The 18,777-nt window shown below is 39.0% G+C and overlaps 1 protein-coding gene across 6 annotated transcripts in view; it reads left to right on the plus strand.

The window, feature by feature from the left end:
• Positions 1 to 18,777, plus strand: part of DAAM1 (dishevelled associated activator of morphogenesis 1) — a 183,196-nt gene that overhangs the window by 93,279 nt on the left and 71,140 nt on the right. For all 6 annotated transcript variants that reach the window (XR_010151138.1, XR_010151139.1, XM_016926912.4 and 3 more), the window contains exon 3: positions 9,624 to 9,713. Coding sequence is in view for 4 of the 6 variants with exons in the window: in XM_016926912.4 (XP_016782401.1) it covers positions 9,624 to 9,713 (90 nt within the window). In the remaining 2 variants the exon portion in view is untranslated. The remainder of the gene's footprint in view (positions 1 to 9,623; positions 9,714 to 18,777) is intronic.

The following is an 18,777-nucleotide window of genomic DNA, read 5'->3' on the forward strand; positions in this document are numbered from 1 at the left end:
TTTACCTGCTAAGGAATTTGGACTTTATCTTGGAAAGAATGGGAACCTGTAAAGCTTTCTATCACCTTGTCTTCCTAACTAGATTATAAATTCCTTGAAATCAGGATCTGTTATTCATCTTTGTATTCTTTATAATGTCTGGCCCTGGTCCTGGAATGGGTAGGACAGTGAGTAAGTGTTGATTGATCTTGTAAGGCTGTGATAGTTTCTTAGAGTCCTGCCTGCTTGATTCAGCCATATTATGAAATCAAAATGAGTCAGAGCAGAGATACTTTTGGAATGGAGGGGTAGGGATCTTATTATTATTATACCCTGGTCATTGTGCCTAGGCTCTCCCAGTTATTATCGAATTTAATCTGTGTAACTCTCCTCACTCAGAATCCACTAATCCAGATTGCTCATAGGATAAAGAATTAAGTTCACAGTGGCTTTCAAGGCTGCTGTTCATTGTCTGCAGTGCTTTCTACCTCTTTACTTCTTATGTACCTCTAAGCTCTGTATATTTCCTGGGGAAAGCCTTCACTGTCCCACCTTTCCCCATAACAAGTGGGCTCTCAGAACTCAACTTAGTGTGTAACATGTTCCCTCATAATGAAATTTTCCGTAAAAAACCCTCATTGCTTCCCTGATTGTTCATTGTGTTGATCATTCTTGAGTTAGTGTGACTATTTGATTTCCCCTCCATCTGCATGAGGATTGAGCTCCATGATAGCTTTTTGAACCCTGTGCCTATCACAATGCCTGGAATTTAATAGATAGATATTCAACAACATTTTTTTGATAGATGACTATCAGGAATATATGACTATTCTGTCTTCAGATGAAGAAATTGAAGTTCAGAGGCTGAGTCACTTGTGCAAGGTTACATAAGCCATAAAGCCAGATGTGGAACTCAGGGATATCTGATCACAAACCCCACTCTTTTTGCTAAGAGACACTCAGTAGATGGATGCATTTTGATGTTTGTATCAGTGTCGTGATTTTGCCTACCTGTGTTGACAGAATGAACAGTGTGGTGGTTAAGAACACGGGCTGTGTAACCAGACAGTCTAGACTCGAGTTCTTCTTCCACTGTTTACCAGCTTTGTTGCCTTGAGCAAGCTACTTAATCCTCTCTGACTCAGTTTTCTAGAAAACAGTATAATAATATGACCTACTTTATAGGATTGTTGTAAGGATACAGTATATTCATCAATATAAAACACTACTATTAAGAACATAGAAAGTGCTCAATAATTGTTAGCTATTATTATTAGTAGTACCCATTTATTCCTTTCCATTTTCTTACTGTAATCCAAAATCATATGCAGAGACCCTACAGTAATTTTTTTTTGCTCAATGAAAATTATCTTCCTGCATGAAATACCTGCCCCTAATTCCTAGTTCATATGTGTTCTTTCAGTTCAGAATTGGTCATTTCTGCATCTCAGCAGAAGCAGAAGTTATCTACCTGTGACAGCAAAACATATTAAAACCCTTTGCTTTGAATTTCTAGGTTTTAGGAATCACATGTTTCTTCACACCTCTGCTCAGTTAACAAAAACTGTGCTGTAGTGGAGTAAAGGATGCACTCTTAATAGTACAGTTCTCTCTCACACAAACCAAACATTACCCCCAAAACTAAGCAAGTTACTATTGAACTGTTTGAATAATTGACCTGATTGTTGAGAAGTGATTTATGTCACCATTATTTTCCCATTCATCAATAGTTAAGTGCAGGTATGAATAACAGGAAATTAAAAAGGAAGAAAAATAATTACTTCACATATATAATAGCTGTATGCCAAAATTCTAACATTTTAAACATGTTCCCTCATAATGGAATTTTCTGTAAAAAATCCCTCATTGCTTCTCTGGTTGTTCATTGTGTTGAAATTCTTAATAGCTAGTTTTTGTGGTTAGGGAGTAATACTGTCTGTGTGTGTTTTCGTGACGTAACTGTTTACCTTGCCGTTGAAAGTAGCAATTGATTTGTGTTTAAATGATGAAATAACAACAGTACAGTTGCCACCTCTGTGTCAGGCATTACTGCATGCTTAGTTGATTTGCCAATCCTCACAACAGCCTTGCAAGAGAAATGATGTACCTCTCCTGGAGATGAGGATATAGAGGCTTAAAAAGATCATGAACTTCCCAAAGGAACTAGCATATTTTAGGCCATGACTAGGCACTGGAGGTGTGGGTGTTAACAAGATACTGTGTAAGGTGATAACTAGAAGCAAGCCTGGCAAACTCAGTTGGGATTATAAATGGAAGACATCAAAGACAGGCCGATGAGTGGAGAATTAATTTTGCAGGCAATGTGGAACTAATAAAGTTTTTTGAACTGGGAGCTCAAAACAGCACAGGTGCTCCATTTTTAAGGCAGTGGTTCTAAAATGTGGTCTTAGGACCAGCAGCAACACCTGGGAACTTACTGAAAATGCAGTGTCTTGTACCTTTTCCTCCCTGTTCAATCCTAAATGCTGGATGATAAGTGATTTAAGGAACTTTCCTGGTGATTCTGATGCTTGCTCATGTTTGAGAACCACTTCTTTAGGAGAAATCGGGCCATGTTCAGCAGAATTGGAAAGACAAAGAGGAACACTGGGAGGCTATAGCCAGAAGCCAAGGAGAGGTTATTAGGACATAAGTGTTCGTGGTTTCAGTGAGAATGAAAGGGAAAATCAAAGGGGAAAAAAATGAGGTTTTTCAGGGAAGAAATAACAGGACTTGATGACTAAATAGAGGTGGGAATATAAGATGTGAAGTCAGTATCCTAAGCCTACATGTCCATGAGTATTATAGAACTGCAGATATATGCAAGAGCCATTCAGAGGGGGACTTTTAAAATATTCCTTGGAGATCTAAATCTTACTGTGTTTAATTTACATATTTTATTGAAATGGCTAAAATGTCAGATGTAGAATTTCAGAATCTGATGGCAAGGAAGCTCATTTAGATACAAGAGAAGGTTGAAACCCAATCCAAGGAAAACAGTAAAATGATCCTGGAGTTGAAAGATGAAATAACCATTTTTAAGAAAGAACCAAACTGAACTTCTGGAAATAAAAAAATCACTACAGGAATTTCAAAATACAATTGGAAGCATTAACAACAGAATAGACCAAATTGAGGAAGGAACCTCAGAGCTTGAATACCATTCCTTTGAAGTAACACAGGCAGACAAAAATAAAGAATGAAAGAATGTAAAAAAAGAATGAAACTTCAAAAATATGGGATTATGTGAATGCCTGTATTTATTGGCATTTCAGAAAGAAAAGAGAGATCAAGCAACTTGGAAAATATATTTGAGGATGTAGTCAACAAAAATTTCCTCAGTCTCACTAGAGGGGTTGACGTGCAAATTCAAGAAATTCAGAGAACTCCTATGAGAAACTATGCAGAGTAACCATCCCTAAGACACATAGTCATCAGATTCTCCAAGGTCAATGAAAAAGAAAAATCTTAAAGGCAGCTAGAGAGAAGGGGAAGGTCACTTACAAAGGAAACCCCATCAAGCTAACAGTGGACCTTTCGGCAGAAACCTTATAAGCCAGAAGAGATTGAGGGACTATTTTCAATATCCTTAAAGAAAAGAAATTCCAACCAAGAATTTCATATCCTGCCAAACTAAGCTTCATAAAGTGAAGGAGAAACAAAATCGTTTTCAGACAAGCAAATGCTAAGGGAACTTGTTGCAATTAGACCTGCGTTACAAGATCTACTAAAGGGAGTGCTAAATATGGAAATGAAAGAACAATACCTGCCATGATAATGAAGTCTACATATGCACATACAATCAAGTCTACATAACAACCAGCTAACGGCACAATGAAAGGATCAAATCCTCACATATTAATATGGATTCTGAATGTAAACAGGCTAAATGTCCCGCTCAAAAGGCATGGAGTAGCAATTTGGATAAAGAAGCAAGACCCACTGTCTGCTGCCTTCAAGAGACCCATCTCACAAGTAATGGTGCTGATAGGCTCAAAGTAAAAGAAGTGTCAGGAAAGTGGAAAACAAAAAAGAACATGGGTTGCTATTCTTGTATCTGATAAAACAGATTTTAAACCAACAATGATCAAAAAGGACAAAGAAAGGCATCGCATAATGATAAAGGGCCCAAGCCAACAAGAAGACTTAACTATCCTAAATATATACATACCCAGTATTGGAGCACCCAGATTCATAAAACAGGATTTTAGAGACCTACAAGAGATTTAGAGAACCAAACAGTGATACTGGGGGACTTCAACACCCTACCAACAGTGTTAAACAGATCATTGAGGCAGAAAACTAACAGAGATATTCTAGACTTAAACTCAATGCTTGGCCAATTGGACCTAATAGACATCTACAGAACACTCCATCCAACAACAATAGAATATATATTTTGCTCATCTCACATGGCACATACTCTAAGATCAACCACATATTCAGCCATAAAACAAATCTCAGCAAATTCAGAAAAATCAAAATCATACCAATCACACTCTTTGACCACAGTGGAATAAAAATGGAAATCAATACCAAGAAGATCTATCAAAACCATAAAAATCACATGGAAGTTAAACAACCTGCTCCTGAAAGACTTTTGGGTAAAGAATGAAATTAAGGCAAAAGTATAAAAAATTTTTTAAAAATCCTTGAAATTAATGACGACAAAGACAAAATATACCAGAATTTTTGGGACATAGCTAAAGCAGGGTTAAGAAGAAAGTCTGTTGTGCTAAACACCTACATCAAAAAGTTAGATCTCAAATTAACCTAATGATGCACCTACAGGAACTAGAAAAACAAGAGCAAGTCAACTCCAAAGCTAGCAGAAGAAAAGAAATAACCAAAATCAGAGCTAAACTGAATGAAATTGAGATGTGAAAATTCATACAAAAAGTCAGCAAACCAAAAATTTAATCTTTCTTGGAAAGATTAAACAAGATTTATAGACTGCTAGCTAGATTAATAAGGGAAAAAGCAGAGAAAATCTAAATAAACACAGTCAGAAATGACAAAGGTAACATTACAACTGACCCCACGGAAACAAACAAAAAAATCCTTAGAGACTGTTACGAACACCTCTGTGCACGCAAACGAGGTGTTTAAGAAATGGATACATTCCCAGAAACACACAGCCTCCCAAGTTTGAACCAGGAAGAAATTTAAGTCACGAACAGACCAATAATGAGTTCTGAAATTAAATCAGTAATACAAAAAAATACCTACCAACTAGAAAAAAGCCCTGGACTAGATAGATTCACAGCTGAATTCTACCAGATATATGAAGAAGAGCTAGTACCAATCCTACTGAAATTATTCCAAAAATTCAAGGAGAAGGGACTCCTCCCTAACTCTCTAAAACCAGCATCACCCTGATACCAAAGACTGGCAGAGACACAAGAAAAAGAAAACTTCAGGCTAATATCTCTGATGAAGATAGATGCAAGAATCCTCAGCAAAGTACTAGCTAACCAAATCCAGCAGCACATCAAAAAGTTAATTCACCACAATCAAGTAGGCTTTATTCCTGATATGCAAAGTTGGTTTAACATATGCCAATCAATAAACGTGATTCACCACATAAACAGAATAATAAAAACCTTGTGATCATCTCTATAGATGCAGAAGAGGCCTTTGATAAAATTCAGCATCCCTTCATGTTAAAAAAAAATCCTCAACAAATTAGGCATCAAAGGAACATACCTCAAAATAGCAAGAGCCATCTATGACAAACGCACAGCCAGCATCATACTGAATGGACAAAAGCTGGAAGCCTTCCCTTTGAGAACTAGAATAAGACAAGTATGCCCATTCTCACCACTTCTATGCAACGTGGTACTGGAATTGCTAGCCAGAGCAAATAAGCAAGAGAAAGAAATAAAAAGCTTCAAAATAAGAGAGGAAGTCAAACTGTGTCTCTTTATGATGTGTTTCTATACCTAGAAAACCCCATAGACTCTGCCAGAAGGTTTCTAGAACTGATAAACAACTTCAGTACAGTTACAGGATGCAAAACCAATGTGGAAAAATCAGTAGCATTTTTATACACCAATAACATTCAAGTTCAGACCTACATAAAGAACAAAATTCCACTTACAATAGCTTCAAAAAGAATAAAATACCTAGGAATATGCTTATCAAAGAAGTGAAAGATCTCTACAATGAGAATTACACTGCAGAAAGAAATCAGAGGCAACATAAACAAATGGAAAAACATTCCCTGCTCATGGATAGGAAGAATCAATATTGTTAAAATGACCATACTGCCCAAAGCAATTTACAGAGTCAATGCTATTCCTGTCAAACTGCCAATGTCATTTTTCACAGAATTAGAAAAAAGTAACCTAAAATTCATATAGAACCAAAAAGGAGCACGGACCATCAAAGCAATCCTAAGCAAAAAGAACAAAGCCGGGGGCATCACACCAACCAACTTCAAACTATACAGCAAGGCTACAAAAACCAAAACATCATGGTACTGGTATAAAAACAGACACATAAACCAATGGAACAGCATGGAGAACCCAGAAATGAAGCCACACACCTACAACCACCTGATCTCTAACAAAGTTGACAATAACAAACAGTAAAGAAAGGATATCCTATTCAATAAATGGTGGTAGGATAACTGTCTAGCCATAGGCAGAAGATTGAAATTGGACCCCTTTCTTTCACATAAGCAAAAATTAACTCAAGATAGATTGAAGACTTAACTGTAAGACCTAAAACAATGAAAACCCTAGAGGAAAACCTAGGAAATACCATTCTGCACATCAGCTTTGGCGAAGAATTTCTGACTGAGTCTCTAAAAGAAATGGGAACAAAAACAAAAATTGACAAGTGGGACCTGATTAAACAGTTTCTCCACAGCAAAAGACTGTCAAGAGAGTAAATAGACACCCTGCAGAATCAGAGAAAATATTTGCAAAGTGTGCATCTGACAAAGGTCTAATATCCAGAATCTACAAGAAATCAGCAAGCAAAAAACAACCCAATGAAAAAATGGGCAAAAGACATTAAGAGACACTTCTGAAAAGAAGGCATGCATGCAACCAATATGAAAAAATGCTAATCACTGTACTACTCTGTTTTCATACTACTGCAAAGAACTACCTGAGACTGGGCAATTTACTAAGAAAAGAGGTTTAATTGACTCACAGTTCTGCAGGCTTAACAGGAAGCATGACTGGGAGGCCTCAGGAAACTTACAATCATGGCAGAAGGGGAAGCAAGCACATTTTCCTATGATAGCAGGAGAGAGAGAGAGAGCGCGAAGGGGGCAGTACCACACACTGTTGTTGTTTTTGTTTGTTTGTTTGTTTGTTGTTGTTTTTGTTTTTGAGATGAAGCCTTGCTCTGTCACCCAGGCTGGAGTGCAGTGGCACGATCTCGGCTCACTGCAACCTCCACCTCCAGGTTCAAGCGATTCTCCTTCCTCAGCCTCCTGAGTAGCTGGGACTACAGGCGTGTGCCACCACACCCAGCTAATCTTTTGTATTTTTAGTAGAGACAGGGTTTCACCATGTTGTCCAGGCTGGTCTTGATCTCCTGACCTCGTGATCTGCCCGCCTCGGCCTCCTAAAGTGCTGGGATTACAGGCATGAGCCACCACACCCGGCCCAACCACACACTTTTAAACCATCAGATCTAATAGGAACTCACTCGCTCATCACAAAAACAGTGAGGGGGAATCCACCCCCATAATCCAATAACCTCCCACCAGGCCCCTCCCCTGACACATGGGGATTACAGTTTGACATGAGATTTGGGTGGGGTTGCAGAGCCCAATCACATCAATTACTAATTATTAGAGAAATGCAAATCAAAACCACAATGAGATATCATACCATCAGAATGGCTATCATTTAAAAGTCAAAGAACAACAGATGCTAGTGAGGTTACAGAGAAGAGGGAACAGTTATACACTGTTGGTAAGAATGCAAATTAGTTCAGCTACTGTGGAAAGCAGTGTGAAGATTTCTTGAAGAATTTAAAATAGAACTAGCATTTGACCCAACAGAATCCCACTATTGGGTATATATACAAAGCAAAATAAATTGTTCTCCCAAAAAGACATATGCACTTGTATGTTCATTGCAGCACTATTCACAATAGCAAAGACATGGAATCAACCAAGATGTTCATCAACAGTGGACTGGATCAACAAAATGTGATATATATATATATATATATATATATATATATATATATGTAATGGAATGCTATGCAATCATAAAAGGAACAAGATCATGTCCCTTGCAGCAACACATATGCCGCTGGAGGCCAGCATCCTTAGTGAACCAGCCCAGAACAGAAAACGAAATATCGCATGTTCTCACTTATAAGTAAGAGCTAAACTTTGAAGACACGTGGACACAAAGATGGGGAAAATAGAACCTGGGGACTTGAATAGGGAAGGTGGTGGGGGTGTTGGCAGGAATGCTACCTTTCAGGTACTGTGCTCACTACCTTGGTGATGGGATCATTTGTACACAAAGCCTCAGTGACGTGCGAGTTACCTATGTAACAAACCTGCACATGTACCCCTGAACATAAAGTAAAAGTAGAAAAAAAATAAAAGACTGTGAATTAAGTTCTTGTTAAACACCAATAACTTTTTTCTAAGCTCTTTATATTCATGATTCCATTATGGTTATCCATTAGTTATTAACATTTATAAATTACCTTCCTTTAGGGTTCAGTCTAAGCAGTACACCACTATAAAGTTAACATTTCCAAACACTGATCTGAAAGGCTAAACATCTGGACTCTGGAGTTCAACAGTTCTAAGCTTAAAACATGACTCCACTATTTGCTAGGTGTGCAGTCTTGAATAACTGATGTGGCCAATCTTCAGCCTAAATTTTTGCAAGCTATATCAGTGTGGATGTAGTAATGAGTAGACCACTTGGGGTTGTTGTGAGAAGTACAGTAAATGAGAACATGCCTGCACATAATGTACTGAGTAAATATCAGTTAGTGTTTATGCAATGAGGGAGTCACTGCCTTGCCCAAAACTTCATTGCCTCAATTCATTCAAGAAAATAACCTCCTTACTCTGGCATTTAAAGCTTTCCGCTATTCACTCCCTACCTCTCCAGCCTTTAAACTGATGATCCTTTGCAGAAACCCAGTGCTTCCTGTAAGCTGACCATTGTCCCACATACACACTGTCTGTCACCACACTCGGCCTTTGTCTGTTTCTCCCCTCCTCATATCCAAGTTCTTCAGGGCCCAGCCTGTTAGTGTTTGTGAAGCCATCCCCAGCAAATCCTCATCTTTAACATGACCAATATTTCTAAATTCCTGAAGTTTGACAGCTTTTGCTGCTCAATGGACCATACTCAGCAGTAGACAGTAGCTCAGGATAATTCTGTCTGTGCTTGGTCCACTCTCCCCTGACCTTTGTGATTGTGGAGCTGTGCCTCATCCCTCTTGCTGTGCCCCATGCCTAGCCCCCTGCCAGGCACATGCTTTCTTCGTGATGGAAAAACATACCTAACTTAGCTTCTTGATCTTTTTCAAGTTCATTTAAATATGTGTTCGTGTTTTTGTTTTTTTCTTCCTTGATGATACTGATAACGTTCTCTACAGGAATAATGTTTATCCTATGAAACACTAATTATTTTCTTTCTTCTCAGGATGAACTGGACCTCACAGACAAACACAGAGAAGCCATGTTTGCACTTCCAGCTGAGAAAAAATGGCAAATATACTGTAGCAAGAAAAAGGTAAGATTTTCATTGTGATTATGGTTAACTGGAAAATAATCATTGATTCCATTTGCTCTTCCATTTCACCACTAGAATTGGACAGCTCTTTGTAATATGAAAACCAGATTGAATGTGTTATGTTGTGGCTGTGGTGCTACATGTAGCCAGTGTCAATTCTCTGGATGTTGTTTTTGTCAGTACTTCATTGGGCTCTTTTCCACCTGTAACCATCATTCATAATCATGTGTAACTGAGACCCAAAATAATGTTTGCTTACACAAGACAAATTCCCCCCAACCCTGCTCTTTACATAGCAGTCTGTATACAGGTGGTCTAGAACCAGGTTTGGGGTCACAGCCCTCTAAAACCACCTTCTGACAACTTTCCATTTCATCATCTCTCTGGTGTAGCCCCATCCCATGCACCAAGGTGACTCTCCAGCCCCTTCATGTTCCAAACCAACGATGGAAGAAAGGAAAGGAAGCACAGGCTCCTCCACTCCCACTTTGAGGGACACATTCCTGGAGTTACATGGCTGACTCTCTCTCGTATCCCACTGCTGGTTGCATGGCCACATCCACTGAAAGGACTAAAGTCTTTATTCTGGGCAGTCACTTCCCATTTAAGATCTAGGGGTTCTATTACCTCAAGAGATGGGGAGAATGGATATAAGGGACAGTGAAACACCAAAGCTCTTCTTATTCCCTAGTATCTGTGGCACCAGGCATCACTCCATGGTGACTGTATCTCCTGAAACAGAGTGCACTCTGCCAACTTTTAAACCCTGTAGCAGATTCTGAGGATATCCCTACACCCATTTTGGGGACTAATTCTGTTCATGGCCACCTTTTGCCACTTTCTCTTCTGTTCCAACAGAGATTTAAACCAGAATGGGGTAGTGGGAAGGTCAAGGCTAGCACCTAGCTCTCCATCAGGCAGTGGACACTTTGATGACTCACTCTTGACCCAGGGAAACAGGAACAAACTATACAATAATCCAATATTTTTTCAAGACACCACTGTCAGGGAAGCCTTTTACTAGGTGAAACCAATATGCAGCTTGGGACCTCCATTGGCCCATGTGGCGTCTCTCAGCACATCTGCCCCCCTTTGCTATCTTGTGTAATTGCCCTGTGCCACTCTCCTGGGAGCATCTTACATTACTCAATAAAGGGACTCTCTCTGGCAGTGAGCCTATGTGAGTGGCTCTCCACCTGACTTTATGCCTCTGATGAAGAGGTACCATGTCTTATCCATCTTTGTAACTCCAGCATCTGATACTTTGAAATGAATGCATGATGACTGAATCACTGCATTGTCATTAGTGTTACACTGAATACTGTCAAAAAATTTAAAGCACATTAATTTTCCAGCTGGGCAATTGTAATTGGTAGAACTATGTGTCAGATTCAGTTCTGGTGGCCTTTTCTGAGAAATGTGGTCAGCCTTAACCCCTCAGTATGATCTCTGAGCCTCTGTCAGATTATTTCCAAACTAAAGCCTTAAGAGTTCTTAATCCAGTAGTAACCAGTAAAATGTCATTGTGAAATAAATGTCTTCCTCTCCTCTTCTGCTATTTCTCTTTGTATACATTGAACCAACTAGAAAACCTCTTTTTTATTGAACTGATTGTCATGGCTCAAGAAACAAATATAATACACTGAGAAGGAATTTTAAAATGGAATAAAATGTGCTCAGTTCTGAAACTGGTATTATATAGCCTTTGGAAACAAGGAAACTTTTCGCACTGCCATCTTAAAAATCTGCTGCTAGAACCGAGAAAGAGAAATCCTCAAGTTGCGGGTATACACAGAAGACTTTGTCTATTTTGGCTCATCCTAGTGTAGATTCTTTCTGAAAATAAGGAAACAATACAAAGGAGGGATTGAGAATGTTCACTAGAGGAAAGAAAAGGGCAGGAAAATAGGAGCAGCTTACTGAAGGGAAAGTTTTCTTCTTTCCCAGATTTTATTACACCCTTGACAGCAATAGAAAGTTAATCATGGAAACTACTGCCCCTTAGATTAGAAAAGGCAAACCCTGGAGAATAGTAATGACCTCGGGCTTGCAGCTGCTGCTCATTTTTCAATTTCCACACCTATGGAATCCCCTTGAAAACCTCATCTCAAGTGTGCATGATGGGGGGTTTGCTTCTTGTAGGAGGATGGATATGGATGTGGTCACTGGCCTCAGAATCCCACTTTTTGACAGCTAGGCCTTTGTTATTAGTACCTGGCTGGATTGCACAGACCTTTGAGAATGCACTTCTCCTACTAGCTTCATTCCAACAGCTTGGCTTCCTTATATGACTTAGCAATCAGTGGGAAAGCCATTTTGACTCTTTAGGGAATCCCATGGGTTCTAGATTTGCCTCACTTTAAAATGGATGGTAGCATTGCTTCACCAAAGATTTTAATTTGAGCTTCTAACACTGTTAAAACTCTACTGTGCCTTTGGTCTGAAACTGAATTTTTGGGCACTGCAATAAATTGGGAAATACACAATGAATATGAGAACACGAAAACTGAACCAGGAGGAGGATATTATGTTTACCTCTCTTCAGAGAATGTAATTTCTTGAAGGACAGGTTGCCCATTCTCAGAATAGAGCCCCATAGTGGCCATCGTTAATATTAAGAACAGATTATTTTCCTTGGAACATCTCTCGCCTAGCCTTTTCAAATCAGGCTTATCACCAGCAAGCCAAGCCACATCCATTTCTCAGGCTGGAGGAAAGCTACACTCCCAGGGCTCTGTCACATTTCCCGTCTCTCAAGATTAGAATACAGGGCATTACAGACATTCTCACACATAGTAAAGTCATAGAGTAAGGGGCCACTGAAGCCAACCGAAACAGATGGCGTGAGTTGGTGAAAAGCAAACTTTCCATGTAAAAATGAACAGAAGTTGTGAAGGCCAATGAGCCTGGGACCTACAGACAGGGCCAAGCTTGGCTCAGCCCAGTGTCTGTTTCCCTGTCCAACAGCGACTTGAGTCCCGGCAGCAGCTATCTGCTTATCAAGCTCAGTGTTCATTTATGAAACTTCTCTATCTATATCTCTGGTTGAAAACCTATTTCCAGAGCCAAAATCAAAGCAGAAAATATTTCTCAGACTAAAACGATTCAAAAGAAGTTAATTGGAATTTTGTCTAATTGAGTAATCTTGGGGGAGCATAAGAGATGGATGTTGAGGCCTTGTTGAAAGTCCAAACAAATCTAAAACTTACCGGACTGGTTGGTCATCCTTGCTTTGTCATAGACAGCAATCCACTGTCATTTTTTTTTTTTTTTAACTTTCATGAAAGGTCCAAAAAGGGTTCTGTTAGTTGTGATGGGGTATTTTCAAATAGGAAATGTTTGTGGTTCTTATCTTTAAAGGTAATTCCCTTTTTTAGTTCCAATCACAACATACTCTTTTGTTTAAATGAGGTTTTTCCCAGTCTCTAGCCAGAAACTGCATCTGTTAACAATCTCTTGGATTTTAAACTGAAGCTTTTTAAACAATGAACCATCTGACCACAAAAAGGCATCTGGCCATGCTGTATTTGCTTATTGTTAACATGATTTTTAAATCCTGGGAACAGTAAGGAGTAAGTCTTCAGAGAGGAGAAAATAAAGTGGGTGTATACATGTATTATGCTGACAGCAATCTTATCAGCACAGGAAGAAATCATCTTTAATTGCTGTTCTGCTCAGAAGCAAATGTACAAGTTGTATCACTTAACCAGTCCTTATTAGTATCCAGAAAAATACTTGTACCCCTTCTTGGGCTTCAGAGTTTGCCAAGTAAGTAAATGGGAATATAGACACTGCTAGCTGTGATGACAGCAGATATTTGAGGCAAAGATCAGGATTTGATGATTGTGCCTAATTTTTCCTGCTTTGTTTCTGATCTCTAAAGCCAAGGCTTAAGTAAATGGTATTAGATTGTTCATATTACATTTCTGTATGTGTTGAGGTCTACTTTGGGGAAGGTGAATTTTTACTCTGCTGCTGAGTGTGTTTGATTCTAACTTAATTAAATCATTCAGTAATCTTGCCTGTCATGGCTGCAGCTCAGCTATCATGATTTCTGCAAACTGTTGATCTGGTGCTAGGTACATACTGAAGACATCTAAGGAAAGTGGCTGGAAGTTCAGCTAGTACTTTTCATTTATTCCTTAATTTGGTTTGTATACCCTGATTGGATCAATTCCTGACTCTTCCCCACAAAAAGAAATTCGTCCACCACACGTACAAAAAGATTAAAGTTGTATTGTGTGTGGCCATTGGGATGCAGTTCTTTCAGTTCCTGGAGAGCTGAAGCCCTCCTGTGTTTCCAGTGCTGGAGAGGCAGTAGCTTGATCAAAACATAGATTTACACAGATTTAAAGAAACACGTGTTAAAGTAGTGGAATTAAAGTCAAAAGAAACCATCCATTTTCTACACAAAGTAGCTGGAAAAGGAGGAGACGAGATGAGACATCGGTCTTCTAGTTCTTCCCAATATCTTTGTGAGAAAAGGGGTAAACTGGGAAGGGAAGCAGTGGCTGGGCACTGGGCCTGAAGATGTGAGAGGGAAGAGAAGTTAGATGTCTTCTTTCTTTTACTGTGGTTGATTAAATATACAGTAAAGTGAGCATTGGATTTCCAGGGACCCACTTTGCTAGGTGTTAAGATTTGGGAGAGGGAACCAGTAAAAGTAAAAAAACTAGACTTCAGTGACAGTATTACTAGACTTCTTCAGAAGTACCTGGTTTAGTCTTCTGCAATTGAGTTTTCAACTCCAGTGATGGGTTCAAACTGGCATTTCTGCTCTTATGTGATAAGAGCTTACAGAAAGTGGCAGAAGTAGCAATGATTAGAAAGAAATTTGTCTGCCTTTCCTCCCTACCTCTCTAAAGGCTATATAAGGGAAGCACAGTAGCTGCAGGACAACCAGCTTTCTAGACTCTGCAGGCTCTGAAATTATCTGTCTTATCTACATAGTCCCTGGCATTGAGAGATGAGGATTTGTGTATAAGCCCAGATTGAAACAGTAAGAAATAACAAGCTTGGAGTATCTGGTGTTTCACTCACCAAAGCAATGCAGTTGGTGAAGGGCAAGGCAAGTTAGTGTGTGATTTGTTTGATGTGTATTGAGTATCTTCTCTGGGGCAGAGAAAACTAGACAGAGAATCTAGACTCTTGGTTAGATTCTGAGGATTAAAAAAATAAGCCAAATTTCTTGGAGTGGATGGTCCTGGTAGGAGAAGCAGATAGAATCAAATAGTAATCAAATGTTGTCATAAGCTCCATAAAAGGGTAAGCAGACAGGCTCTGGGGCACAGAGGAAGGAGAAACCAACCTCTAGGAGTGTGTGTGTTTGACTGAGACAACCATTCTTTTACCACTTTGACCCACCATTGGTTACAGCAGTGAGAGTTGATGTTGTGCTTTGATCCCGTGATCTAGAAACTGGCTCCTTTTTCAACATTTGAGCTGTGTTCACATGCACTGTACACTTTCCTCTTTGATTTCTATTTTGTTTCTGTCCCTTTTGCCATTGCTTAAAAGGTCAAGTTTGGACGATTGACCAAATCTAATCTTTACTAAACACAATTTGTAGAGCCTGTTAGGAAATCTGTAAAAGGCTTGAACTTTTGAACAATGAAGTCAGTGCAGGGGAAGACTAAAATAATTGAGGCTTGTTTAGTCTGAGAAAGAGAGAGTAAGATGGAAACTCCAACACTGGCTGATGTCCAGTGGATAAGCTCCAGTGAAACTGTATTACTGGTCAAAATATTACCAAATGCCAGTTGGTCAACAGGAGCTGCCCCAAGCCCTCCCAGTAAAAACCACCCTGCCAATCTGGCCCTTCTCCCAAGGGCCCACCATTCTTCCCCCATGATTCTAGGACTGAAGGGCTAACTCCTGGCATGGCACAGCCAGGAACTTTGCTGCCCTGTTCCCACATTGCATCACTGGTTCTTATTCATGGATGCCCTTGTTATACTGGTTGACCAACATTTTGAACATTGACCTGCAGATGTTTACCAAAGCCATTTGGTAACGTGTGTCCAGAGCTTGGAACATTCCTGTTCCAGAAAGTGATAAGAGATGCAGAAGAGGAATTGTGTGCGAGAATGTTTTTGGCAATGTTGTCTCTAAAAGCCAATGACTGTAAACAACTTAGAGGAGGATAGCTACACTATAGCCATAGTCACACTATGTATGCAGACAGCAGAGCATTTTGCAGCCAGTGAAAAGTCATGTTTCTAAAGAAATTTTAATGACATGGGAATCTGCTCAGTATGTAATGGCAAGATTTTTAAAAAGATACAGTAGTCTCCTCCCCTCCCTCCGTGGTTTTGCTTTCCGTGGTTTCACTTATCTGCAGTCAACTGAGATCCAAAAATAAGTGACTACAGGACAATAAGATATTTTGACAAAGAGAGAGACCGCACTCACATAACTTATATTACAGTCTATTGTCATTATTGTTCTCTTTTATTATTACTGTTGATAATCTCTTACTGTGCCTAATTTATAAATTAAATTTTATCATAGGTATGTATGTATGGAAAAACAGCATATATAGGGTTCAGCACTATCCAATCTGAAGTTTCAGGCATCTACTGGGGGTCTTAGAATGTATCCTCCATAGATAAGGGAGGACTGCTGTGTAAAACTTTGTAATTAGTATAATCAAATATCTGCCAAAGTGTATATAAAGAGGTAGGTGGACAGAAAAATAATTGTGAGCTTGGATTGTGGATGATTCCAAATTTTATGAAGCATGTTATTCTCCCTCTTACCTTAAAATAGTTTTTTCTGGTTGCAAAAAATAAAATTGTTCTGTTTAAAAATTGATGCAATGTATTTTATATTAGGTTTTAGCCAGAGAAGTGGGACCACTGGGACATGGTCTGTTTCTCTGTCTCAATGATTGTGGTTCAGCTTAGCCAACTTGAACCTTACAAAGCCACCACATATTTCCATTAAAATTAGGAGGAAAAAATAAATATTTAAAATGCAGCCAGTGCTTGTGTTGTCAAGACAATGTTGGCATATTTTTTCTTTGTCCAGCTCAATCTCTCTCTCTCATTGTCTCTCACTTTTTACTCTTCCCCAGAGGGAGTAAAATAAAGATTAATCCATAAACCACCTAGTTTTTTTTAGCACCGTTTACCTGTTTAGGCAATGACTCTGAAAACATAGTGGCCCTGATGAGATGCCCTCGGTTTTCTGCCCAGAAACCCACTGAGGGCATGTTTCTCATTGTCCTTGCATTCCTAAATGCTATAATCTCAAAGCTAGTGATCCATTTCCTTTCTTTATTTCCTTTTTATTGCAAAAAAGTCAGCACTATTAAAATGAACACCAAATTTTAGATTTGAAGTGTGAAATACTGTTCATTCAAAGATTCTCTGCCTCTGACAGTCAAATCAATGTTAGGTTATAGTCTAACAAAAGGCAATTGGTTTTTGAATATTTATTTGCCTCCTCTTCCTCTAATTCCTTTGTTTAATGATACCAGTGTTGGGTATTATTTTTGTTTTCCTGTCAGCTTTACCACTTGGGTCATTCCAGCTGTGTCCCTACAACCACCCCTGCCTTGTGTATCCAGAATGGTCTTGTGCTCACAGTGTGCATTTTCATAAATGTTCCTTCTCAGTAGATGCCCATTCTCCTTAACGAGGCAGCAGTAAGTAAATGTACTCCTAGGTTGAACCAAAACATTAGCTGTCTTTTCTCTTTGGTGCTTGGAGAATTGAATAAATCTGCAATATTGTGGACAAACTTTTGGAGCCATCTGTTGGGGTATAACATTCTGGTTCTGTAGAGTCCTCCTTAGGGATGGATCTTCTCCAAAAGCCTTTCAATCTAGTATCTGCATGTAGCTTTCCTGAATTACGTTTGTTCCTCATAATTGTTCCAAACTATAGTATGATGTATGTGTAATACAATTTTTTCTAAGATAAATAGAAGCCAAATAAATACTTTGCATAGTTAAAAGCCATCTAAAAGGTAATCTTAGAAGGGAGGATACCATTTACTAGTTGTATGACCTGGGGCATGTTAACCTTTCTAATTTCTCGCTCCTCTGTAAAATGAGATTAACTTTATGGGGTTTTAGTGAAAATTAAATGTAATAATATGGTTTAGTACTTATCAGAGAGCTTGGAGGCATGGTAACATTAGCTGTTGTCATAGTCAATGGTAACAATGGTGACTATGCTTGTAATAGTATGAACTGAGTTTCTGCTTGTTCACCCATATGCTGACCTGGGATTAATCTCCATTTTCTTGAGTGATGTTGATGTCTGGTTTTCTCAGAATAATAGTGATAATTTCAAAAGTGTTGAACTGCAGGATATTTCAGAGGCAGAAATACTAAGTTAGGAGGTTCTATTATAGATAAGGGAAGAGACTGAGAAAGTCACTATGCTCAGCACCAGAAGCTGGTAAAAGGAGGACTTATTTGGCAAAAGTTCTAGGGCAGTGGTGAACAAAATGCAGTCTGTTGGCTTCTGGGTGGGACCCTGGACCTGATTTCCAGAATTAAGGAACACCCTTAATTTATATTTGGGAAGTCTCTGGTCCAGAGAAAGTCAGCCTGCACCGCACTTTTTTTCCTCTTAGCCACGTGCCCTCCACAGTGCTTCAGCATGCTACTGACCAGGTGTAGCCCATGGAGGAGCTCACACAAGTGGGTTTGCTTGGCAAGCAGTTGTTAACACCAACTGAAGTCAAGTCTGGAAAAGTGGGTATGTGTGAGTTTAGCCACTTTTTAAATAAAAATTAAATTCCTACTCTGCTGCCTAGAAAAGGTAGGTGGTTGATGAATATCTTAAGTTTTGAAATAAGAGTATTTTTTGATGAAAACATTGCTGCTGCTGTTGTTTGCAATGGGGGAAAATCCCTTTATAGGACCCAACACAAAGAGAATTCATTAAGTAAGCCAATTTTTACAAATAAGTAAGTTATTAGGTTGGAGTGAGCCAGATTTACAAATGCCCTGTTAAGCCACAAAATTTGCTCAAAGTTGCAGCATTGTAATTCAATAGAGCATTCTAGCTGTGTTATTTCTGAAGTGAACAAAACTTCAGTGATGGAAAGA

This window comes from Pan troglodytes, chromosome 15, assembly GCF_028858775.2.
Source record: "Pan troglodytes isolate AG18354 chromosome 15, NHGRI_mPanTro3-v2.0_pri, whole genome shotgun sequence".
NCBI lineage: Eukaryota > Metazoa > Chordata > Mammalia > Primates > Hominidae > Pan > Pan troglodytes.